Genomic DNA, 26,937 nt, shown 5'->3' on the forward strand with positions numbered 1-26,937 from the left:
TTGGTTTATATTATTTAGTCTGTAGGAAAGTTAAGAGTCCACAAACTATGCTAAATACAGTACACCTGAAAATTGATCAGCCCTGATGTACTGACAGCCTATCTAATTTCTTGAGGCCCACAATTGCCAGGGTAGTACAAACACCCCTCAAATTACCCGTTTTTTTGTAAAGTAGACAGTCCAAGGTATTTAGTAAGAGGCATGGCAAGTTTTTTTGAAGTTGTAATTTTTAGGAAAAATTTGACATTTTTTAAAAATAGTTGTCTTTTATTTTTTATTTTTTTGCATGCTGTTGCCAGTGCAGTACAGTGTCATCGTAAGACTGATGTAGCAGTGATTAGGGACCCTGAGTGGTGACCGTATGTAATTAAAAAAAAAAACATTTTACATTTTTTAGCAGACCAATACAGTGTTGACATAGTAACACTGTACTACTCTGGGGGGTGATCAGGATTTTTTTTTTACACACACACTGATTGCTTATAACGGTTAGCATCACTCTTATAAACAACCATTTTTTTTAAATGAAATCTATTCATTCAGTGTGTACTATTGTGATTAGCTGTGATTGGCCACAGCTAATCACAGGGCTGTGATTGACTCTGTCTGAACCATGTGATCACTGTGGCCAATCACAGAGATCAACACAATATTACACAATGGATGGTATGAATAGAAGCCATTCATTGTGTACAGTTACCCTGTACACTGGGGTCTCATTCGCTGCGTCTGGTGGACACCGCGAGTGACAGATCGCACCACAGTGCAGCCCAATCCTAGGAGGAAGTCATGGTGTCCACCCAGAACAGCCATCATTTTGCTATAGGCCAGATTGGAAGCAGTTAAAAATAGTTGAAATCTTAAAGCAGTAGTAAACTTGTACATCAAAAAAAAACGTTCCCTGCAAGGTAAAGGCATAATGTGCTAATATACATTGCATACTAGCACATGAAAGACTTACCTTGAAATGAAGCCCTCCAGGGGCGTGCTTTCACCGCTGCAGAGGTTTCCATCTTCACCCGGTCTTCCTTCCAAGTTTACGGGATGCAGCCGCTTGAAAGGCCAAGCCACAATGACATCACTCCCGTTCATGCGTGCGTGAGACACAGCCGTGTCACAGAGCTCTGAGGGATCGACACAGGTATGCCTTTCCTTCAGAGCACATGTGCCAGTGATGTCACCGGTTGCTGCTCACTAGAATATAATTTTACCACAAGCCGACCGCAAAATATATATATATATATATATATATATATATATATATATATATATATATATATATATATATATATATATATACACACACAGTGCCTTGCAAAAGTATTCGGCCCCCTTGAACTTTTCAACATTTTGCCACATTTTAGGCTTCAAACATAAAGATATAAAATTTTCATTTTTTGTGAAGAATCACCAACAAGTGGGACAGAATTGTGAAGTGGAACGAAATCTATTGGATAATTTTAAACTTTTTTAGCAAATAAGAAACTGAAAAGTGGTGCATGCAAAATTATTCGGCCCCTTTACTTTCAGTGCAGCAAACTCACTCCAGAAGTTCAGCGAGGATCTCGGAATGATCCAATGTTGTCCTAAATGACTGATGGTGATAAATAGAATCCACCTGTGTGTAATCAAGTCTCTGTATAAATGCACCTGCTCTGTGATAGTCTCAGGGTTCTGTTGAAAGCGCAGAGAGCATCATGAAGACCAAGGAACACACCAGGCAGGTCCGTAATACTGTTGTGGCGAAGTTTAAAGCCGGATTTGGATACAAAAAGATTTCCCAAGCTTTAAACATCCCAAGGAGCACTGTGCAATTTTGAAATGGAAGGAGTATCAGACCACTGCAAATCTACCAAGACCTGGCCGTCCCTCTAAACTTTCAGCTCAGACAAGGAGAAGACTGATCAGAGATGCAGCCAAGAGGCCCATGATCACTCTGGATAAACTGCAGAGAACTACAGCTGAGGTGGGAGAGTCTGTCCATAGGACAACAATCAGTCGTACACTGCACAAATCTGGCCTTTATGGAAGTGTGGCAAGAAGAAAGCCATTTCTCAAAGATATCCATAAAAAGTCTCGTCTAAAGTTTGCCACAAGCCACCTGGGAGACACACCAAACATGTGGAAGAAGGTGCTCTGGTCAGCTGAAACCAAAATCTAACTTTTTGCCCACAATGCAAAGCGATATGTTTGGCGTAAAAGCAACACAGCTCATCACCCTCAACACACCATCCCCACTGTCAAACATGGTGGTGGCAGCATCATGGTTTGGGCCTGCTTTTCTTCAGCAGGGACAGGGAAGATGGTTAAAATTGAGGGGAAGATGGATGCAGCCAAATACAGGACCATTCTGGATGAAAACCTGTTGGAGTCTGCAAAAGACCTGAAACTGGGACTGGAGATTTATCTTCCAACAAGACAATGATCCCAAACATAGAGCAAAATCTACAAAGGAATGGTTCACAAATAAACGTATCCAGGTGTTAGAATGGCCAAGTCAAAGTCCAGACCTGAATCCAATCGAGAATCTGTGGAAAGAGCTGAAAACTGCTGTTCACAAACGCTCTCCATCCAACCTCACTGAGCTCGAGCTGTTTTGCAAGGAAGAATGGGCAAGAATTTCAGTCTCTCGATGTGCAAAACTGATAGAGACATACCCCAAGCGACTTGCAGCTGTAATCGCAGCAAAAGGTGGCTCTACAAAGTATTAACGCAAGGGGGGCGAATAATTTTGCACGCCCCACTTTTCATTTTTTTATTAGTTAAAAAAGTTTTAAAAATCCAATAGATTTCATTCCACTTCACAATTGTGTCCCACTTGTTGGTGATTCTTCACAAAAAATAAAAATGTTATATCTTTATGTTTGAAGCCTGAAATGTGGCAAAAGGTTGAAAAGTTCAAGGGGGCCGAATACTTTCGCAAGGCACTGTATACACACAATCTGAATGTGGGTATATATTGTGTTTTGGTTTTTCTAATTGGTGTATTTTTTTTCCAAAAAAATTATGTTTGTACAACCGCTGTGCTAATACCGTGCCAATTGCAAGGATCGCCATTTTAATCCCTAGGGTCTCTGCTAATAAAAAATTATAATATTTGGGAGCTCTAGGTAATTTTATAGCAAAAAATGCAGAATTTAACTTGTAAACAAAAAGTGGCAGAAGAAGCCTGGTCTTCAAGTGGTTAACCTACAGGTGATCTTTATTATAAGCTTACCTACAGGTAAAAATTAAAAACAGACTTAAATACTGCTTTAAAAAAAAGGTCACAGAAAGGAATGCCCATAGACTTTTAACAGGGAGATGGCATGCCCATGGCAGGTCCCCAAACGGCACTTTTTCTCATGGAAGGCGATTCCGGCTCTCTACCGGCATGTGGAAGGCAATGTCCTTGCCTCGCTGGACAGGGCGATCAGCGGTAAGGTGCATATTACCGCTGACTCATGGTCCAGCAGGCATGGACAGGGACGTTACCTGTCTTTCACGGCCCATTGGGTCACTCTTTTGGCAGCTGGGAAGGATGCAGGACAAGGTGCAGTAGTGTTGGAGGTTGTTCCGCCACCACGCCTCCAAAATGCTACTATTGGTTGTGACACACCTCTCTCCTCCACCCCCTCCTCTTCTTCTTCCTCTACGGCCTCTTCCAGTGCTCTGTCCTCAGAACCAGCGGTGCCTTGTAGGCGTTCCAGGGGCTAATGCGATTAGCGGACCTCCAGCTGTTGCAAAACTACAAGTCCCATCATGCCTCTGTCTCTGGTTGTCATGCTTGTGGCTGTCGGAGTCTTGCTATGCCTCATGGGACTTGTAGTTCTGTAACAGCTGGAGGTCCACTAATTGCATATCCCTGCCATAGAGAATAATGGAACAAAATGGAATGCCCATAGAGAATACTGGAACAAAATATTTCAATTGGTGATCTTTAGACATATCAAATTAATCTTTAGCAAACCTACTTTTATCGGTGGCGATGTTTAATATTACAATTAGGCGGGATTGTTGTTTTCTATGGCATGACAGAAGGAAATGTCCATAGAGTATAATGGGAAGTAAAATATAAACTAATTTGCAGACAAATCTGAGAGACCTAGAGAATTATCCTTTCCCATAGGTGTTCCTCAAGTAGAGTAGCAGATAATAAGATTATTTATTTGGGATTACAGCTGTTTTCTATGGAATGACACGGGTGAATGACAGAAATAAATACCCATAGAGTATAATGGGAAGCAAGATGTGACCTGGAGTCAGAACCATTGGTCATATCAGATCAGACGTTAGCAGACATACTCTCTATGTTCAGTGATGATGTGCAAGATTGAGATGAATGAAGGATTATTATTGTTTTTTATGGCATGACAAAGGTGAATGGCAGATAGGAATTCCTATGAAGTATAATGAGTAGCAAAATATAAACTTGTTTGCAGGCAAATCAAGAGACATAGCAATTTCACCTTTCCCACGGGTGTTCATCCAGTAGAGTAGCAGATAGTAAATTTGAGTTAATTGGGGATTTTAGCTGTTTTCTGTAGAATAACAGATAAATGACAGGAATACCCATAGAGAATAATGGAACAAAATGGAATGCCCATAGAGAATAATGGAAACAAAATATTTCACTTTGTGACAATCTTTAGACATATCAAATGAATCTCTAGCAAACCTACTTTTAAATATCAGTGGCGATGTTTACATAGGGTGAATGACAGAAGAGAATGCCAATAGAGAGTATAATGGGAAGCAAAATGTGACCGGGAGTCAGAACCATTAGACATATCAATTCAATCTTTGAAGACATTCTCTCCATGTTGAGTGGCAATGTTTAATATAGAGATGAAGCGGGATTAGCATTGTTTTCTATGGAATGACAAAGGTGAATGCCCATAGAGTATAATGGGAAGCGAAATATAAACTCACTTGCAGGCAAATCTGAGAGACGTATCGATTTCACCATTTCCACAGGTTTTCCTCAAGTAGAGTAGGATATAGTTTAATTGAGATTATTTGGGATTACAGCAGTTTTCTATGGAATGACAGATGAAAGAAAGGAATGCAGTATAATGGGAAGAAAGATGTGAACTGGTGTCAGAAAAATTCAACATACCGAATAAATTCTTGGCAGACATTCTCTCCACGCTCAGTGGTGACGTTTAACCACTTAAGCCCCGGACCAATTTGCAGCCAAAGGACCAGGCCCCTTTTTGTGATTCGGCACTGTGTCGCTTTAACTGACAATTGCGCGGTCGTGCGACGTGGCTCCCAAACAAAATTGGCATCCTTTTTTTCCCACAAATAGAGCTTTCTTTTGGTGGTATTTGATCACCTCTGCGGTTTTTATTTTTTGCGCTATAAGCAAAAATAGAGAGACAATTTTGGAAAAAATGCTATATTTTTAACTTTTTGCTATAATAAATATCCCCAAAAAAAATCAAAAAAAAAAAAATTTCTCAGTTTTTAGGCTGCGACATTATGGCAGACACATCGGACATTTTTGACACATTTTTGTGACCATTGTCATTTATACAGCAATCCAGTTCTATTTAAATGCACTGATTCCTGTGTAAACGACACTGGCAGTGAAGGAGTTAACCACTAGGGGGCAGTGTAGGGGTTGTGTGTGACGTTATGTGTGTGTGTTTTATTTATTTTTTTTTTTTTTTTTTTTTTTTTTTTTTATTGTAGGGTGTGTGGCCTGGCATGTGGAGGAACACCTGTGGGAAAGGTGAATTTGCTACGTTTCTCAGATTTGCCTGAGTTTAAATGAGTTTATATTTTGCATTACATTATATTCTATGACCTTTCTTTCATTCACCTTTGTCATTCCTTAGAAAACAATATTAATCCCTCTTAATCACAATATTAAACATCACCACTGAACATGGAGAGTATGTCTGCCAAGGATTGATCTGATGCGTTGAATGGTTCTGATTCCAGGTCACATCTTGCCTCCCATTGTACTCTATGGGCATTCCTTTCTATCATTTAGCTATGATTCCATAGAAAACAGCTATAATCGCAATCTTACTTTGTGCTACTCTACTTAAAGAGGAAGTAAAGGCAAAAAAACAAAAATCACACCCTGTAAGGCAAAGGCATAATGAGCTAGTATGCATAGCATACTAGCCCATTACGAATAACTTACCTGAGAACGAAGCCCCCGAAGCGGTCCTCCATCTTCCTCTTCGCCGCTGCCATGTATCCCGGAGCGACTTCCGGATCTCACTGCTCCAGGGCTGTGAGTCGCGATGACGTCACTCCCGCGCATGCGCACAGGAGCCGACACTCGTGGCATATCGCTGCGGCCTGCACGCCGCTGTCTACGGGTAAATATCTCCTAAACCGTATAGGTTTAGGAGATATTTCTTGGACCTACAGGTAAGCCTTAATCTAGGCTTACCTGTAGGTCAAAGTGGTTTGTAAGGGTTTACAACCACTTTAAGGAACACCCTTGGGAAAGAATAAATTGCCATGTCTCTCAGATTAGCCTTTAAATTAGTTTAGTTTAGTTTACTACTCATTATACTCTATGGGCATTCCCTTCTGTCATTCACCTTTGTCATTGCTTAGAAAACAATGCTAATCCCACTTCATCTAAGTATTAAACATCACCGCTGAACATGGAGAGTATGTCTGCTAAGGATTGATTTGATATGTTGAATGGTTTTGACTCCAGGTCACATCTTGCTTTGCATTATAATCTATGGGCATTCCTTTCTACCAGTCATTCCATAGAAAACAGCTATAATCCCAAATAATTTCAATTTTACAATCTGCTACTCCACAGGAGGAACACCTGTGGGAAAGGTGAAATTGCTACGTTTCTCAGATTTGCCTCCAAATGTTTTTGTATTTTGCTTCCCATTATACTCCTATGGGAATTTCTTTCTGTCATTCACCTTTGTCATGACCTAGAAAACAATAATAATCCCGCCTAATCGCAATATTAACCACTTGCTTACTGGGCACTTTAACCCCCCTCCTATCCAGACCAATTTTCAGCTTTCAGTGCTGATGTGCTTTGAATGACAGTTGCACATTCATACAGCACTGTACCCAAATAAATTTTTTATAATTTATTCCCCCCAAATAGAGCTTTCCTTTGGTGGTATTTGATCACCTGTGCTTTTAAAATTTTATTAAAAAAAAAACAGGCAATTTTTGTCCGTCATTGTATGCTGATGAGGCGGCACCGATGGGTGGCAATGATGGGCACTGATAGGCAGCACTTCTAGGTGGCACTGATTGGCACCACTTGTGGGCATTGATAGGTGGCACTTGTGGGCACTGATAGGTGGCATAAAGGAGGCATAATTACCGCTTCCTTTTCATGACCGATTTAAGATAAGCTAATGATCGGCTTTTTTTTTCTCCACCGCAGTCAGCGTGAGGAGAAAAAAAAAACGATCACCGAGCTTTTGTTTTGATCATGTGATCAGCTGTCATTGGCTGACAGCTGATCACATGGTAAGGAGCCAGGACTGGCCCCTTACTCAGATCGGTGATCACCCGAGTCTCGGTGATCACAGCGCTCTCCGTGCTTGCCCTGTAGGGTGCGCACAGGGAGCGTGCACAGGGGCGGTCATCATATGACTGCCTCCCAGGAATTCAGATCCGCTCTGTGGCCGTCATTCGGCCATGGCGTGTATGTCAAGTGGTTAAACATTGCCACTGATATTTAAAAGTAGGTTTGCTAAAGATTCATTTGATATGTCTAAAGATTCTGTCGCTTATTGGAATATTTTGTTTCCATTATTCTCTATGGGCATTTTATTTTGTTCCATTATTCTCTATGGGCATTCCTTTCTGTCAATCCTTTTAGTATGCCCCCCTTTTCCTTTTTTTTGCATGCAATTAGTAGTTGTACCATGTTCTTCTATATTGTTCATTGAGTGTACTCTTTGTAAAATGAATGTTAATAAGCTGTTTTGTTGTCCACTGTGTAGATCTTGTTCATGGTGTTGGCCATTCACTCAGCAGCACTTTTACTGTCCTTCAGCAGTAGTATGGTCCACAGATGGGAGCAGTTGTCTTTTAATCTTTGGTGCTGATGGTCATCAGGTTTGGTTGGCAGCATGGAGCAACGTATCTGCATCACTTCTTTTTGCTCTGTAAACCAGTAAATTATTCATATTTGGCTCCAATAAAGAGTAAAGATTTGGGTGAGGCCAGGGTGGACTTATAATAGGGTAACCATATAAGTTACAATCTGACTGTACAGTCTACATTAGATTTCCCCAAACTATGTAATGAGGACCGACCAAATCTAAAAACTATCCAGTCAATTTCTCTCCAATCAGGCAAGCCTACATAGTTATTGGTAGATCTAAAGGAGAGTGTACAATCAGGTTGTAACATTACATTGAGGTTGATGTATGATCACATTGGGCTGCATCTTCTATGTAGTGGCAATCTAATATTTCTTCTTTCTTTTACTTTTAGGCTTGTTTTAAGCATGTTTCTTCTAAGGACTTTACATCTGAGATGTAATCCATCTAGTATAATCTCCATTTCCACATTGTCATTACGACCCTGTACACATCAGAGAAAATGCCTTATTTTACCCAAATATGAAAGCCAGATTTTAGTATCTAATGGACAAAAGCATTGGCTTCATACATCCCATGGGCAAGATTCTACACAGCATAAGGAAAACCTTAGCGCTTCCTCTCCTAAGAATGAGGGTCCACTCAGCAGTAAGGAAACCCTGTCCACAAAAGATCATCCCGATGCAGCTGTGGATGAGGCAGATCCAATGCAAGATAAATCCATAGGCCTGGTCCAGAGATTTAAAAAAACTTTTAAACAGTATGGGAAAGTTATGCTTACAGTCCATGTACTGACATCCAGCGTCTGGCTTGGAACTTTCTACTATGCAGCTATACTGTAAGTAACTACAAGGTTGAAAAAAGTGTGTGTGTGTTTCTTAAAGGACATCTATGGTCACAGCATTCATTCACTTTTTTATTTTATAACATAAGCATCATAATAACAATACACACAATAGCTATTATTGAAAATCTAGTATAAGCGTATTTAAAACATTTATTTTCTCATTGTGAGTGCTGCCTGTCTGTCATCTGTTTCCACAACTTCCTGGATTTCCTGCATACTCTGCTGTTTCTCCTCTGCTATTTACCTTCAATTTCTAAGGACTACAGATCTCATTCTACCTTGCTGCCTGCATGAAGTGATTCCTATAGATCAGTCCGCCTCCTGAAACTTCATTCTCTTTTCTCAGCACCTCTGTAGCTTAGCCAACAAGCTCTGTGAATTTTGTGACACAGCAGTGCATAAAGTATTTGTCATAGAATTCAAGGAAGTAAATGTGTGGTGATTTTCAAGTTTAAGTTAATCGTTAATGTAAGTTTAGAAACTTCAAGATAGTTCAGATTAACCACTTGCCACCTAGGCCAATTCTGACGTTTTTCTCCTACATGTAAAAGTCTTTTTTTTTCTTTTTTTTTTTTTTTTGCTAGAAAATTACATAGAACCCCCAAATATTTTTTTTTTTTTATTTTTTTTTTTGCGAAGAGACTAGAGAATACAATGGCGATTGTTGCAACTTTTTATCTCGGATGGTATTTGCGCAGCAATTTTTTGAACGTGTTTTTTTTTTTAAAGTTTTGTGCTTTAAAAAAACAAAAACAGTAAAGTTAGCCCAATGTTTTTGCATATTGTGAAAGATGAATTTACGGCGAGTAAATAGATACCTAACATGTCAAGCTTCAACATTACCCACGCTCGTGGAATGGTTCCTAAGTTCAGTACTTAAAAATCCCCATAGGCGACGCTTGAAATTTGTTTTACTTATTTTACATGTTTTGAGTTACAAAGGAGCTCTAGGGTCAAAATGTTTGCTCTCGCTGCAATGTTCGCATTATTACCTCACATGTATGGTTTCAACACCGGTTTCATATGTGGGCGGAACTTGCGTATGTGCTTGCTTCTGCGTGTGAGCACACGGGGACAGGGGCACTTTAAAATAAAAATAAATTTTTTTTATTGTTAATTATACTTTCTTTTTTTTTATTTTGACACTTTTAAAAATAAAATAAAAATTTTGATCACTTTTATTCCTATTACAAGGGATGTTTACATTCCTTGCATCTGCAAAGGCTCTATATCATGTCTTCCCATACTCCTCCTTATCCCTAACTCCCAGTGAGTACCACCACAATTAACACTCTGTGCTCACCTAAATATACTGAACTATGGTGTATTCCCCAAGCGCTTTCTCCTTTTAAGGGGTCTCAACCACTTTCTCAGGATGTTCCTAGGATTACCACCTGTATACCTCCTTTATTTATTGCTCCTCCGGCAGCCAACTCTTCTCCCTGGCTTGTGAGCGTTTCCTCTGCATTCTCATTTACAGTGCAGAGCTATTGGCCCTGCATTGTACTTTATGATGTCGGAGTTCTTGAGACCACTGGAGCGTTTTATAGATGGGACTGCGGGGCCAATTGGAGGAAGCCTGTGGGAGCAAGGAAATAGGTAAGTTAAAATTGTTTTCTTAACCACTTCAGCCCCGGAAGATCAGGCTGCTCAATTACCAGAGTACTTTTTACAATTTGGCGCTGCGCTGTTTAACTGTACTCAAACTAAATTTGCATCCTTTTTTTCCCACAAATAGAGCTTTCTTTTGACTTTTCTTTGCTTTTGGCATTTGATTGCCTCTGCGATTTTAATTTTTTGCGATATAAATGGAAAAAGACAGAAAATTAAAAAAAAATAAGTTTTCTACTTTTTGTTATAAAAAAATCCAATAAACTCAATTTTACTCATACATTTAGGCCAAAATGTGTTCAGTCACATGTCTTTTGTAAAAAAAAAAAAAAAAAAAAAGTCAGTAAGCGTATATTCATTGGTTTGCACAAAAGTTATAGTGTCTACAAACTAGGGTACGTTTTGTTTTGTTTTTACGCAGCTTTTACTTTGACTTCCTAACTCTTTTCTTGAGGTGCTAAAATGGCAGGGTAGTACAATTTCTCCCTCCCCCCAACCCCGATGACCGCATTTTGGAAAGTAGACACCCCAAGGAAATTTGCTGAGAGGCATGTTGAGCCCATTGAATATTTTATTTTTTTGTCACAAGTGATTGAAAAATTACAAAAAAAAATACACAAAGTTGTCACTACCTGCGGTTCTTGCTCACACATGTCATGGTTATATGTGGAATAGGCCGCTGGTGCTTGCCAGTTCACCAGAAGGATGAGCGGCACTCCATACGAGAGCCCTGCGGTTCTTGCATCTCAACAACAGCAGAAGAATGGGGTCGGGTATGTCTGACCTTGGCAGGGACCACTGCTACGTCAGACCTATCTGTCAGGGTGCCGCTGCTTCACTCCCATCTGTCATGCTCAGAAATGTGTAGGCCTCTTCACTAGTGTGCCTTCGATTGGACATTTTGGCCTCTATTAATGGTACAACTAGTGAGACTCACAGGAAAAAAAGAGCACCTGACAGGGACTGCTTCAAACGCTACCAAAATAACTGTTAGCGTTTGCAGGGATCAGGCTGACTCTGCAAATGCTGCAGTTATGTGTTTAGTGTTTTGTAAATTACAGTGATCGATTGATACTGCACTTGGCTGGGCTGGTCGGAGGGGCTAAACGCAGGTGCTAGCAGGTATCTGGGCTGATCCCGCTAATGCTGCGTTTTTGGGAACCCTGAACTATTGGGGACGCTAATATAAATCTGATCAGATCAAAGATATCGATCTGTTCAGACACTATTCTACTAAGGGAGGTGTATAGTGCGTGGGTTTTGGTGCTACTGGCACTAATCTGACTCTGCCTGGGGTGACTCAGACCCTAACTGACGCTAAAATCTAACTAATATCACCCATCGGGTGATCAGGGGGTTAAACCTTTTATTCGGTAATGTACGGTGGCTGCCCTGACGCTACAAAAAAATAACTAACCAGCGTCACCCATGACACTAATAAGGTGATCACTGGTGATGGGGTAATCAAGGGGTTTAACCTTTATTAGGGGCATTCCTATACCTATCTGGGCCTACTACAAAGTACCCTAATGCTGATTAGTGTCACAAATGACACCAGTACAGTGATCAAAGAAAAATATCAACACTGTACTGGGTGACAGGAGTGAAGGGGTTAACTGGGCGGCGATGGGGGGGGGGGGGGTGAAATTTGTGCCTACTGTGTCAGTGTAGTGCTGGTGCAACTCACATTTGGATGTCCTCTCTCCGGAACGGAAAATCATTTCAGAGAGGGAGATGACATCAATTCCCCCGCCTGTGTTTACACTTACAGGCAGGGGAAGCATTTCATTCCTCAGAACCGATCAGCAGGTCCGGGCCAGAAATCATTGCTCACCCACAAACCTGCACCATCTATGGGCTCTATTCTCAGCACAAGCCTTCACTGGGTTATCTAGCAGCTTTCAGTTGAGAGACACAGATAGACTTTCACTTCTGCTCCACAGCACAGGTTTGAGTACCTCTTAGATGATACCTTCATTCATATACTGTACATCAGACTCAAGGGAAACAAGACTAGATGGCCAGTCGGCACACAAAATGGAGAGGGTCCTGAAAGAGTAAATCAGGATTCCCCTGGTATATCGGCTTTAGGCACCTTGAAGCTTAGCCTTCAACCAGAGGGGACGAGATATTTTTTGGCCTCAAAGTCCCCATTGCTCTTCTGAGCATGGATATGCAAGCAACAGTGGTCTCCGTGCCTTTTGCCAGACTCTTGCAGTCTGGACCAAGCAATATGGTGTGTAACCCTGGTACAAGCTTCACGGGTTTTCCCAAAACCTAGCAGCCTTATGCTACTGCATAGATAGTTTGGCGGACTCTCTACATCATAGTTCATGACTGGCTCTTCTGTTAGTGCAGATGCACAGGATTTTTGCGTTTGACAAGAAACTTTAGTGAGTCTTTGGGCATCTTTATTTAAGAAGTCACTGGCAGGAAGAGCACACTCTCAATAAGTAGTCAGATGTTCCCGTCTGTCACTCCCAGATTTCAAGAGTTCCTTTCATCTCTTCCAGATTGCTGCTTCCAAGGCCAAGCCTAGTTTCTAGTCCACCTAGCCTCTACTTTGTTTGGGGGACATCTGTCAGCCTTCTAAGCCACCTGGACTCAGGGCATTTTAGATCTTTGGGTCCAAGATGTGATGTCTCTGGGTACAACTGGAATTTAAGTCCTTATCTCCTTCCCTTTTTATGCTCTAATATCTTCCCTCTTCAAAATGAATAATCTTTGTGCTGTCTTGCAGCAGCTGCATCCTTCAAAGGTGATTGTCCAGTTCCATTGGAGAAATGCTTTGAGGGTTTTTATTCCAACCTGCTTACGATTTTAATTCCGAACAGGGGCTGAATATATTCCCGCAGTTCCAAATTATGCATGGAATTGGCCCAGTCTGTCATTCCACCACTGCAACAAGGGGAGTATTTGACATTGTGGTTACCCGCTCAGCTGCTTTGCAGGATTAAAGTGATATTCCAGTGATTCTGGTGGTGCCAAGCTGATGTAGAAGAACTAAGTACTCGGACATCCTACGGCTTGTGATATTCTGTTTTTTCTGACCTCCCTGACCTGTTGCCTCAATGGCCAGTGACTATCCTGCTTCTCGGGTCACTGGCTTTAAGGACTTGGCTGTTGAAACTCCGGTCCTGAGAGACTGGGATCTTTCTGACTTGGTTGTCCCTACACTTTTGAAGGCTAGGAAGTTGACTTTTTGGAACTTCTATAATTGCTTTTGGAAGGCTTACTTCACATGATGCAAGGAACAGAAATTTCATGCTAGACAGAACTCTGTGGGATGTATCCTTTCATTGTGTCAGTATAGCCTGGATCAGTGCTTGTTCTTGAGTTCTGTACGTAATATATACATCTTCGAAAAGGAGTGGTGATGCCCGGATCATGGCTGCAGCTGTGATCCTGGTATCATTCTTTAGAGCAGGCAATGAGCTTTCTAGTAAATGTGATCTGGGTGGCCCTACAACCACCCGATCACTTTTACAGGTGCCTGATGCTCCCTGCCCCCACCCTCACCCACCACCATTTATGGGCTCTCCCATTCCACCGAGGAGCCCAGAGCCAATATGATGTGAAATAACTTCCTCCTCCTCTGTAATGTCAGAAACCAAAAGTGATGAGAGTTTTGTTACTTCTGATTTCAATTTGTTTACAATTTGTTTTTGGATTGCAGAGCAGCTGTTTAAACAATTTTTGGTTTGATTGGCTGCTTTGGAGGGTAGAGGGGACATCTGGGATCCAATAGACCCCAGATCTCTCCATAAAGCATCACCTTTTGATAATTTAATATTTGTAGCTATTCCACGGACCTGCACAAATTTAAAGCGTGACATATTGGGTATATATTTAGTCAGCTTAATATCTTTTATATTTTACCAAAGATGGGTGTCCTATTGTTAGGGCTGTCCCAATACCGAGTATTTGCAGGAGTACTTGTACTCCTGCAAATGCTCCCAATGCCTAATCTGATACCTGGACACTCACGAACAATCGGTGCGGCGGCAGGAGAAGTTATAATCATGTCAGCTGTTTCTCCTCTCCCCTCCACGGGTTTCAGCTACTTTTGAAAGCCACACAGGTAGATCAGTGATTATAACTTCCCCCAGTCGCCGCACTGATCATTCCTGAGTGTCCCCTGTATCCTCCTCCGTGCACTCCTCTGGTCCCCCCATCCTCCGATTTCCCCCGTCCTCCTCTGGTCCCCTTCTGTATGCTCCTCTGGTCCGAGCAATCAAACACTGCCGATCGCTTGGTTCTCAGTGCTCACTGAGCAGAGAGCCGGTGACAGTAATTCACTGGAGCGCTGGGCTGTGAAGGAGGAGGGAGCAACCAGCTCAGGCTCTTAGGGGCTAGCTGGGGGGGTGGTCCAGGCATGTGGGGATCCTGACTTCATTGTCACGCTCTTGCCCGAGCCGGCTCTGTGACTTCAGCCAGCTGTCTACTGATCGCATTACAGGAGCGCAGAACGAACTGCACTCCTGTGATCCACAAGAAAAGTACAGCCAGACAAGCTTTGGCTGTACTTCTCCTTTTAAGGAATATAGGATTTTTTTTAATTGCCTGTAAAGTCCTTTTCTTGGAACACAGTACGGGACACCCTCCCTTCTGCCCTGGGGTTTTCCTTATTGCTTGCTAAAAAATCAAGGTTTGCGTGGAGTGGCAGGGGTTATATTGAGCAATCCACAGTTCTGTTTGCCAGTGTCCAGTCACCTGAAGGTGGCTCCGTATAACTCTGTTTTCATAGTTAAAGGAGCCTGTGTCTTTTTATTTATTTTTTTTATTTTTTGTATTTTTTTTACAGCTAAGTGAAAAAAAAAGATATAATTTTTTTTTTTTCCTGGTACCAGTCACAAATGAACATTTAACCCTTGCAGTACGGGGTGCCCCCACTGCAAGGGAGGATTTTGTTGCCCAAAGTTCAGTTTTAAAATTAAACTTGGCTTCTCTCTTGCAGTCAATTGTTTATTTTTTGCCATCCTGTATGAAAATAACTAAAATCGGATTGGTTGGCTTGATTGTTTATAGTATGCACAAATAACTGAACAGATGACGTTGCTTTTGGTATTTGTGCACATCCAAAATTGTAGTTATATGGTATTGTTCCAACATCTGTTACTGTTTTGGAAAACAATTTCCTGTGTGTAATAGACGTGGAGTGTAGACCTAGCGAACACATAGCCAGCCTACAGCTGGAAAGCTGAGCACTTGACATCAGCATATATTATAGTACAAGTGTTTGTTTTAGTTACTCCTCCACCAGCTGGCATTATTGCCCTTTCTAGCAGCTACTGATCCCAAATGTCAATCTAAACTTAGCGTACTCCTTTGCATTATATGTTCCAAGCTATTAAAGTATCAAGTATTTGACCCAGACAGCCCAATGTGTGAATAATGTTGGATGTCTCAATAAGCACTTTTTAATGAACTTAAGAAACCCTTTCATCAATCGGATGAGCACTCTGTATATATCTAGTACGCATGTAAATGGTAATACTGTATGTTTACTTTACATTTTGTTTTATATCCTCTGTTATCAAGTAACATTATTTCACCAGTGTGGTCACTGTATATATTTTGTTATGTTTATAATAGCTGTGCGGGGATGTTTTTAATATGAATAAGAAAAATACACGGTCCTTTTAAGTAAATGATGCATCCCCAAAAATACTCTTGGACTTTCTAACCAAATTCTATGGTGCATATATTTTTTAAAATATTTTTTGCTTTTTATTTTTGTATTCCAAGCCCCAGTTTCAGTATATGGGTTTAATTCAGTGAGCTGAAAGTTTTGTACTTGGAATATGGCATTTAGATAACTTATTCAGATTACAGGTTATCATTTTTTAGATCATGTATCTGAACTGGGTACCCACATAAACATAACATATATATAATTTATTTTTATTTATCTTTTTTTATTTTTTTCGTTACCCATACCAAATTGTCCTCTCTGAATATTTGACGACTACAAAGAACAATATTTAGCTTTCACCTGCATTTCAAAGCTAGTTAGAATGACAGGCATGTCAGGCTGTGTTCACAATGTGTTTACATGAGCATGTTTCATGTGTAGTTTTGTTACACGCCTTTTGATTGTAGCTCAACTTCCAGTTTTGTTCAGAATAAAAACTAGGCTATTGCAGTGCTTTTGCAGAAATTTGCAAATGGATACTCAGCTGGAGGTTTAAAGTGTTTGTTGACCTAAAAAAAAGAAAAAAATATCCTACTGCTTTAACCACTTAAGGACCCAAAGGATTTGTCCCCTTAATGACCAGGCAACGTTGTGCCCAAACAAAATGTTTTTATTTTATTTTTTTGCCACGAATGTAGCTTTCTTTTGGTGGTATTTGATCACCTCTGCAATATTTATTTTTTGCACTATAAACAAAAAAAGTGAAAATTTTGAAAAAACACCAATATTTTTTACTTTTTGCTATAATGAATATCCAAGAAAAAAACAAAACAAATGTATTCATCAGTTTAGGCCAATATGTATTCTTTTACACATTTTCGGTAAAAAAAATTGTAATGATTGGTTTGCGCAAAAGTTATAGCGTCTACAAAATAGAAGATATATTTATGACTTTTTTTTTTTATATATACTAATAATGGTGACAAGCTGCGATTTTTAGTGGGACTGCGACATTGCGTCAGACAGATCACTTTTTTGACAAATTTTTGGGACCATTGACATTTATACAGCGATCAGTGCTATAACATTGCACTGATTACTGTGTAAATGTCACTGTCAGGGAAGGGGTTAACACTAGGGGGCAATCAAGTGGTTAAATGTGTTCCCTGGAAGGTGTTTCTAATTGTGGGGGGGTGGGACTGATTGGAGGAGGAGAGAAATTGCTGTTCCTAATCACTAGGAATAGCAGATCTCTCTCCTCCTTTGTCAGAACAGGGCTCTGTCCTTTTACGTTGACAGATCCCCGTTCTGGCTCTCTGTGGAGGGATCGTGGGTGGCCGGAGGACATTGCGGCCATGCACTCTGGCGTCATGCCGCTGGCACCCACCTCCTAGCGCCCGACGATTTGCCCAGGAGAGCCAGCCTGCCACAGTGCAATTGCAGCGGCTGGTCCTCAAGCGGTTAAAGTATGTTATACAGCACAGTGCTTTTATACGTTTTTATCTTATTTTCTAGCGCCAATCGGTGCTCACGTGACCCTCCGGCTCTCTCCTTCCCATCTCCTCCTTTCATCCTGGCTGACGTGAGCGGGGGAACCTCGGCCCCACCCACTTTAGCTATCAGCCGGGCAGGAGAGAAAGCCAAAGGGACCCTTGAGCACCGAACGACTCTAGCAAATGTATAAACCGCATTTTATTTTTTAAAACACAGACAGGAGTACCTGACATTAAGAAACAAACCGGATTTTATTAAGTTATATGAGTGGGTTTATAACCACAAAAGTCCTTTAGGCCCCTTTCGCATGGGTGTATGGAACATTGATGGATGAAAAACAGACAGCAATTTATTTTGGTGGGCAAACCTATTTTAAATGGAGGATTATCTATTTACATCCGTGTCCGTTCAGGTCTGTTTTTTTTAAACCATACAAGTTTCTGTCCTGTTGAATGTAAACAGATGACATCCGTTTTTGTATCTGGTTTTTATTTGTTTCTGTATTGGTTGCTAGGAGCTGGTACCCGCCAGCGTCCTAACAACCATTGACTCATCCCTGCTTTCAGTGGGTATTTCCCCCTGACAGAATGTAAACAAAAGAGCGACATTAAACATGTTTTTAAAAAAAACAAACAAACCTGTGTGCAGATGTGATTGACGATGAATATACATCGGGGGACATTTATTAATTTAATAAAGGTCTTGTCAAAATCTATAGTTATATTTTTATTCATTACTGGCTGTTTTTTTGGGTGAGTAGGGCAATGACCAGGCCAGGGTTTGTGGGTAAGAGGCCCTTGTCCTCATCAATATGGGGACAAGGTGTTTTTTTCGGGAGGGGTCACCCCCTAGCATAGTACCCCCCTCATGTTGAGGGTATGTGGCCTGGTATGGTTCCTCCCCCCTCTTTCAGCCAGGCTGCATACTTTTGGGGGCGTATTCCAAGGACGCTGGCTGACGGATGTAAAAAAGGGTTTAAAACTGATATAAACTCAATCTGTATTTTCTATGCATTACCATGACTGAACGGTATGATGCCTGTGTGAAAGGGGCATTACAATAATCTTGGTTAGTCTCAGTGTTGTAATAAGAAACACTGCACATCTGGATTCCTTTACAACATGAAGTACTGTTGTATACATTGCTGTTGTATACATCTTATCTTGCAGAGGGAGCAACTAGCACTGTGATGCAGTACAAATTCTACTTTATTATGGCTGGTTTTTCTTGTTTATCCATTCATACTACTTGTAAACTAAAAGATCCAGCAGAGGGCGCACAATGACTACAAATAAGTAAGACCTTTCTCAGTTCTGAGTGGTGTGGAAATCTACTTGTTGTTCTAATGTGGGGAGTACGTTGTATGTTTTACTTGAGCAGTGGAGAGAAGTAGTTATGTTACAGAATTACACAATTTATATTAAAGTTACAAAGAACCTAATAACTATAAAATTGTATTGTACATGGTGATGTGTAATGTATTTGTTCATTATAATTAAAAATGATCTACCTTATATGGGACTATAGGTTCTAGCATACCTAGACAGATTTGAGTGCCCATTGTGGCAATGTGACTAAAGATAAAGTGTCATTGAAATTATTTTGACTGCTTATACAAAATACATCTTTGAAAATTCATAACGTTTGTAACTTGAAAAATGTACATTTGTATATGTATATGTATTTGATGTGTATATGTATTCTTCATTCCACAGAGGTATTAACGTGGTTCCATTCTTGGAGTTCGTTGGCTTGCCTGAAAGCATAGTTGGCATTCTTAAGAACTCGGAGAGTGGCAATGTGCTCACAGCCTATGCCTTGTACAAGGTAAATATTTAAACTAGATCATTCTATCTATAGATTCAAGGAAATGTATTTCCCTGTTTTTGCCCAATGTTCTATTCATTGGATGTTTAGGTTTTAAAAAACAAGTACAGCATTGTATGTTAGATCAAATAAATACTGCAAGCTTGCATGCCATTGATTAGAAAAGTTAATAAGAGGGATAAGAAGTAGCATTCAAAGTACTTCGTAGAGTGCAGACCACCTCCAATCACTGCACGGCTTGTTTATGTGACCTGTATTCATTCCCCTGCACAATCAAAGTCTGGATTAATGATAACTTGCAATCAATTATCTCAGTATGCCCTTCAGTCATTCTGTGCTGTGGCCAGTACATACTAAATCCCCCTTTTGTACTGATATATTTCGATAACAAAGCCACATTATTGCCTGCTCATTACAGCACTGGCAAGTTTGACAGCCCCGTGCTAGAGGAGTCATGGTGATGAGAGCTGGGGCTAGCGGGGGAGTAGTAAGTGATCTTTCTTCATTGTCTCTTTAGCTTGCAAATATTTGGCAGTGACACATGCCACATTTAGTGAAAGTTCCTTCTTATTGCATCATCCTCTCTTAGACGTTCTCCAACAGGAAAAGCTATTACATTAATACAGTAGCTGCTTTATCATCTGATAATAGCTACTGTCTTGATTCATATGCTTTTGGGGTTATTCAGTAAGGGAAAGAGCAAAGTGCATTAACCCATAGTATCCAATCAAAATGTCTTTCACTGATCAGACTAAAAGCTGAAATCGGGGTGCAACATATTGCATGTCATTGTCTATAGACCTAAGATGATTTTCACCCAATGCTGCTGAAATTGTCACACTGAGAATGCTGAACAGTGTCGAGAGGAGAAAAAAGGACAGACTTAAGGCCTACAGAAGGATCGTCTGCTAGGAGCATTAATGCACACATTTGGCAAAAATGATTGTGCTTGCTTATGGACAAGTTTTAAGCAGCTGAATCTTCTGACTTCCATCTTGCCTAAACATGAATGTGTTAACTTTTGCATAGGGAGCATCATCTGTTAATGTGGCATAGCATTAATGTACTTTACACAGCTACTTAAATGGTTAAACGAAACTGTAAGGGCCCCATTCACACTGCTCCATGCTAAATGTCTGTTTTAGTGTGTGGTCAGCTGTCAGTTGTCAGCTGCAGTGAGCCACTGTGTGGGGGTGGTGTGATGCACGTTTCAGCTAATCACATTTTTGTTTTATAACTTTTTTTTGAAGTGCACAAAGTTACACTTCATTCCCATCTCTGCACAGCAGCACAGTGCATTGCTCGGCTGTGTGGTGACATGCAGTGCCTACCTGTGTGTTGCACTAAAATGCAGCCGGCTGCATTGCAGTGCAAACGGGACACATAGAAAACAAGTTTTTTATGTGCCCTAGCGCTGCCGCGTTAATCCAATATGCAAAATGGCAGTTGCTGTACTATGTGTGAACAAGCCCTAAGTCAATTATGGCATACAACTGAAAGTTTACAAAACATCACACAAATTTGGAGCTGGGCAATGCATTAAAATTGTCTGTATTGTCATGTTGACCTTCCTTTCTTGGAACAAACTTTTGTTAAAAAAAAGTTTCCCCAGATTTTCTCTCCTTCCACTACAGGTGAAAGGAAAGAAAATCACTAGATCCCAGAGCTGCCCGGCAGTAATTGAATGTAGAAAAAATAAAGGACAGGCTGGTAGTACCAAACTTTGGTACAACTTGCCTGCTCCTTCATGGATCGAATCTAGGCTCGTCCCTGCTGAACTGAGAAGATGCCTTGCAGCACTGGAGTCCTTGGTTCAAATTCCTGCTAGGACATTTCCATGTTTTTCCCATGTTACCTCCAAGTACTCTGATTTTCTCCCACACTTCACAGACCTGGCAGTAGGTTAATTGGTTTCTGTCTATTGTGTATTGGTCCTAGTATATGTGCATGCAGGAGAGAGACCTTCGATTGCAAGCTCTTTGAGGCAGGGACTGATGTAAATGAGTACTGTGTAAAGTTTGGCATGAATTGAAGGTGCCAACAAAAATGCCTGTAGTAGTAATGTTTCCAAACATATTTGATGGTTGTCCTGACCCTAAAGCTAAAGTTTTACACGTGAACAAGAGTGTTTATTTTTATTTTTTTATTTTCTTTTGAGTATTTAACCACTTCAGCTCCGGACCAATAAACACCTTAAGGACCAGAGGTCTTTTTGCAATTTCGCACTGCGCTGCTTTAACTGGTAATTGCGCGGTCATGCAATATTGCACCCAAACGAAATTTGTGTCCTTTTCTTCCCACAAATAGAGCTTTCTTTTGATGGTATTTAATTGCCTCTGCGATTTTTTTTTTTTTGCGATATAAATGGAAAAAGAGCGAAAATTTTGAAAAAAAAAGATATTTTCTTCTTTTTGTTATAAGAAAAATCGAATAAACTAAATTTTAGTCATACATTGAGGGCAAAATTTATTCAGCCACATGTCTTTAGTAAAAAAAATGTCAATAAGCGTATATTTTTTGGTTTGCGCAAAAGTTATAGCGTCTACAAACTAGAGTACATTTTCTGGAATTTACACAGCTTTTAATTTATGACTGCCTATCTCATTTCTTGAGGTGCTAAAATGGCAGGGCAGTACAAATCCCCCCCAAATGACCCCATTTTGGAAAGTAGACACCCCAAGGAAATTGCTGATGGGTATGTTGAGCCCATTGAATATTTATTTTTTTTGTCCTAAGGGATTGAATAATGACAAAAAAAAAAAAATTTTTTTACAAAAAGTTGTCACTAAATGATATATTGCTCACACATGCCATGGTTATATGTGGAATTGCACCCCAAAATATATTCCGCTACTTCTCCCGAGTATGGGGATACCACATGTGTGGGACTTTTTGGGAGTCTAGTCGCGCACGGCACCCCGAAAACCAATCACCACCTTCAGGATTTCTAATGGTGCAAATTTTTGATTTAACTCCTCACTACCTATCACAGTTTCGAAGGCCATAAAATGCCAAAATAGCACAAAACCCCCCCAAAATGACCCCATTTTGGAAAGAAGACACCCCAAGCTATTTACTGAGAGGCATGTTGAGTCCATGGAATATTTTATATTTTGCCACAAGTTGCGGGAATATTACAAACTTTTTTTTTTTTTGCACAAAGTTGTCACTAAATGATATATTGCTCACACATGCTATGAGCAGAAGTCAAATTACACCCCAAAATAAATTCTGCTGCTTCTCCCGAGTACGGGGATACCACATGTGGGGGACTTTTTGGGAGCCTGGCCACGTACGGGACCCCGAAAACCAAGCACTGCCTTCCGGATTTAAATATAAAATGCTACCAAAAAACCTGTTAGCGATGGCAGGGATCAGGCCTGACTCTGCGATCGCTGCAGTTATGTGTTTAGTGTTTTGTAAGTGACAGTGATCGATCGATACTGCACTTGGGTGGGCTGGGCAGAGGGGCAAAACGCAGGTGCTAGCAGGTATCTGGGCTGATCCCGCTAACAATGCGTTTTTTTGGAACCCTAAACTGCTGGGGACGCTAGTATAGATCTGATCAGATCAGATATTGATCTGTTCAGATTCTCTAGCACTACGGGAGGTGTATGCTTTGCGTGTGGGTGTTAGCGGTACTGGCACTAACCTAGCGCTGCCTGGGGCGACGCAGACCCTGACCCTAAAACCTAATTGATATCACCCGCCGGGTGATCAGGGGGTTAAACCTTTATTGGGTAATAAATGGTGGGTGCCCTGATGCTATAAAAAACAAACTAACCAGAGTCACCCGTAACACTTATACGGTGATCAGTGGTGAAAGGGTTAACTAGGGGCAATCAGGGGGTTCAAATTTTTTTTAGGTAGTATATGGGGGTCCCTGGCGCTATATAAAAACCTGACGGGGAACCTAAATAACTAACTGGCTAACCAGCGTCACCAGTGACACTTATACTGTGATCGCTGGTGAAAGGGGGTGAAAGGGTTAACTAGCAGCAATCAGGGGGTTAAAACCATTATTGGGTAGTATATCGGGGTACCTAGCGCTATAAAAACCTGGCGGTGAACCTAAAAAAATAACTAGCTACCTAGCGACACTAGCGACACTGATGCAGCGATCAGAAAAATTATCGCTTAGTGACACTGGCAAAAGGGGGTGAAAGGGTTAACTAGTGGCAATCAGGGGGTTAAAACCATTATTGGGTAGTATATCGGGGTACCTAGCGATATAAAAACCTGGCGGTGAACCTAAAAAAATAACTAGCTACCTAGCGACACATGCAGCGATCAGAAAAATGATCGCTTAGTGACACTGGCAAAAGGGGGTGAAAGGGTTAACTCTAGGGGCAATCAGGGGGTTAAATCTTTATTGGGGGGTGATAGGGGGCTACCCTGGACCTAACACTAACTGTCCTGACAGTTTTTACTGTCACAACTGACACTGAATGCATTGGTCAGTAAAGAAATGATCAATGCAATCAGTGACACTGTGACTGGGGGGGGCGGGGGGTGATCGGGGGGGGGGGATCGGGGGGGGGGGGTTTGTGTGCCTGTGTGTACCTACATGTCAGTGTAGTGTTGGTGCACACTTACTATTAGTCTTCTCCTCGTAGTCCGGTCAAAAAGACCCCGAGGAGAATGACATCACTTCCTCCTTCCTGTGTAAACAATACACAGTGGGAGGAAGCTTCTCATTGGCCAGGAGCGATCCAGAGGGGGTGGCCGAAAACCAACGGCCATCCCCTCATCACGGAGCGCTCCTGGAGCGAACCGGACCGTCGTATCCAACGGGAGGGGGTCCGATCGGACCCCCCACCCACTGGAAGGCAGGCACGTACATTTACGTGATTGTGCCTGCCTGTGCCATTGTGTTGACGTACATTGGCAATACGGCGGTCCTTAAGTGGTTAAAGATTAGAACTTTGATGGGATTTAAAAATCTCTTTCCCCATAGAGGAGATGATTTTATTCTGTTCTGATACCTGTTACCTAGTCAGGAGGTAAGGGTAATCTTTTAGATGAAATTTTGATATAGGTTATTTAAATGTTCTCATAGTAAATTTAGTTTTTGTTTTTTTGCTGCTGTGTTTATGCTGGGGGATTTATACTCTCTGCTGTGTCACATGGGAAGTAGGGAGATTTTCCATCACTTTCTGTTTTGTCAAATGGAAACCTGAACAGCAGTAAAAATTTGAGGCTGAAATGTAAAACCTTTATGTAGGACGTTTAACCCTTGTGTGCTCTAAAACGAAAAAATTGAACTGGAGTTGTGCTTTAATCAAATGCTTAAAGTGTATCCAAATCTAACAAAAAAAAATTATTTTGTAGCTTGCCAGTGGCTGTATTGATTTTCTCCTTTATTTGCCCCACTAGCATACTGCTGTTATACAATGACATCATTGTAATGTATTTGTAGAGGAGCAGTGTGTCACCCAAGAGCAGACACATCCCCTTCATCTACATAACATGCAGGAGGTGTTCTGTAGCCTTAACACTTGATTGAAATAACTGCAGAGAACCTCGCTGAATATCTGACAGGATCAATAGGTATATCTTAATGGTAAAGTACAGGACACATGCAGAGTATTCCTACACCATGGATTATAGGTGTGTACCTTTAGCTTATTGGACACTGGCAAAGCTTTTGCATACACACCCCCTGGGAGCCCTCCTAAAACCCTACCCCATTCCATGAGTCCTCAGTTTTGTACTAGTGTCTGAAGGTGATGGACCTTTTTGTCTTTCTCACAGAGATGATCACCCTTAGCATAATTATTTTTCTTTTATAATTGTATCTTCCAATTCTCCAATCAAGTCCCCACTGTCTTCTAATGCCAACATAAAAGCAGTGTATCCAGATAAGGGCAGTGTTGGTAAAACCTTGGTAGCCTTTCCTGGACACCATGCTGTGGGGAAGGCCTTTTAATAATATAATGTATATGAATGGGGACCTTGGATTGTGTGGGCTCCTTGAGGGTAGGGATAGATGTGAATCAGGTTGAACTGGGTGGACTGATGTCTTTATTCAACCTTACTAACTATGTAATATTGCTTTGGGAACTGGATCCTGCATGGGTGTTTTCCTTATGTCAGTCCTAGAGAACGAAGACACATAAGGAAATGAACAGGCTATTGAGGTAGTATTGAAGGAAGCTACTCAAGATATTTCTTCACCAGTTTGTCACTACTGTGCATCCGAAAAGTATTCAGAGTGCTTCTTCACTTTTTCCACATTTTGTTTTCTTACAGCCTTCTTCCAAAATGGATTAAATTCATTATTTTCCTCAAAATTCTACAAACAGTACCCCTTAACAACGTGAAAGACATTTGTTTAAAATCTTTGCAAATTTATTAAAAATAAAAAAATCACATGTACAGCGCCTTGAGATATTTTCCACATTTTGTCATGTTGCAACCAAAAACGTAAATGTATTTATTGGAATTTTTTTTCGTGAAAGACCAACACAAAACTGCACAGAATTGTGAAGTGGAAGGAAAATTATAAATGTATAACTATTGTGCACAACACAAATCTGGCCTATATAGAAGAGTGGTAAGAAGAAAGACATAAGAAGTCCCATTTGCAGTTTGTAAAAAGCCATGTGGGGAGCACAGCAGACATGCGGAAGAAGGTGCTCTGGTCAGATTAGACCAGAACCAAACTTTTTGGCCTAAAAGCAAAACGCTATGTGTGGCACAAAACGAGCACTGCACATCACCCTGAACACACCACCCCCACCATGAAACGTGGTGGCAGCATCATGTTGTGGGGATGCTTTTCTTCAGCAGGGACAGGGAAGCTGGTCAGAGTTGATGGGAAGGTGGATGGAACCAAATACAGGGCAACCTTAGAAGAAAACCTGTTCAAGTCTTCAAAAACTTGAGACTGGGGCGGGGGTTCACCTTCCAGCAAGACAACGACCTTTAAACATACAGCCAGAGCTACAATGGAGTGGTTTAGATGAAAGCATAGTCATGTGTTTGAATGGCCCAGTCAAAGTCCAGACCTAGATCCAATTGAGAATCTGTGGCAAGACTTGAAATTTGCTGTTCACGGATGCTCTCCATCCAATCTGACAGAGCTTGAGCTATTTTGCAAATGTGCAAAGCTGGTAGAGACATACCCTAAAAGACTTGCAGCTGTAAGTGCAGAGAAGGGTGGTTCTACAAAGTATTGACTCGGGAGGGGGGGGGGGGGGGGGGCTTAATACAAATGCAAGCCATACTTTTCACATATTTATTTATAAACCATTTTGAAAACCATTTATCATTTTCCTTCCACTTCAGTTATGTGCCACAATTCCAATAAAATACATTTACGTTTTTGGTTGTAACATGACAAAATGTGGAAAATTTCAAGGGGTATGAATACTTTTTTAAGGCACTGTACAAAAGTATTCACAGCCTTTGCCATGACACTCAAGATTGAGCTCAGGCGTATTCTGTTTCATCCTTGAGATGTTTCTACAACTTGATTGGAG

The 26,937-nt window shown here is 41.0% G+C and overlaps 1 protein-coding gene across 3 annotated transcripts in view; it reads left to right on the forward strand.

The window, feature by feature from the left end:
• FAM210A (family with sequence similarity 210 member A) overlaps positions 1 to 26,937 on the forward strand; it is a 97,614-nt gene that overhangs the window by 21,759 nt on the left and 48,918 nt on the right. For all 3 annotated transcript variants that reach the window (XM_077492395.1, XM_077492394.1, XM_077492396.1), the window contains 2 exons: positions 8,434 to 8,877; positions 19,342 to 19,453. In XM_077492395.1, coding sequence (XP_077348521.1) covers positions 8,447 to 8,877; positions 19,342 to 19,453 — 543 coding nt within the window. In that variant the 5' untranslated portion in view covers positions 8,434 to 8,446. The remainder of the gene's footprint in view (positions 1 to 8,433; positions 8,878 to 19,341; positions 19,454 to 26,937) is intronic.

The sequence above is a fragment of the Lithobates pipiens genome, unplaced genomic scaffold, assembly GCF_037356315.1.
Source record: "Lithobates pipiens isolate NorthernLeopardFrog02 unplaced genomic scaffold, aLitPip1_a1.2 Scaffold_19, whole genome shotgun sequence".
In the NCBI taxonomy this organism is placed as follows: domain Eukaryota; kingdom Metazoa; phylum Chordata; class Amphibia; order Anura; family Ranidae; genus Lithobates; species Lithobates pipiens.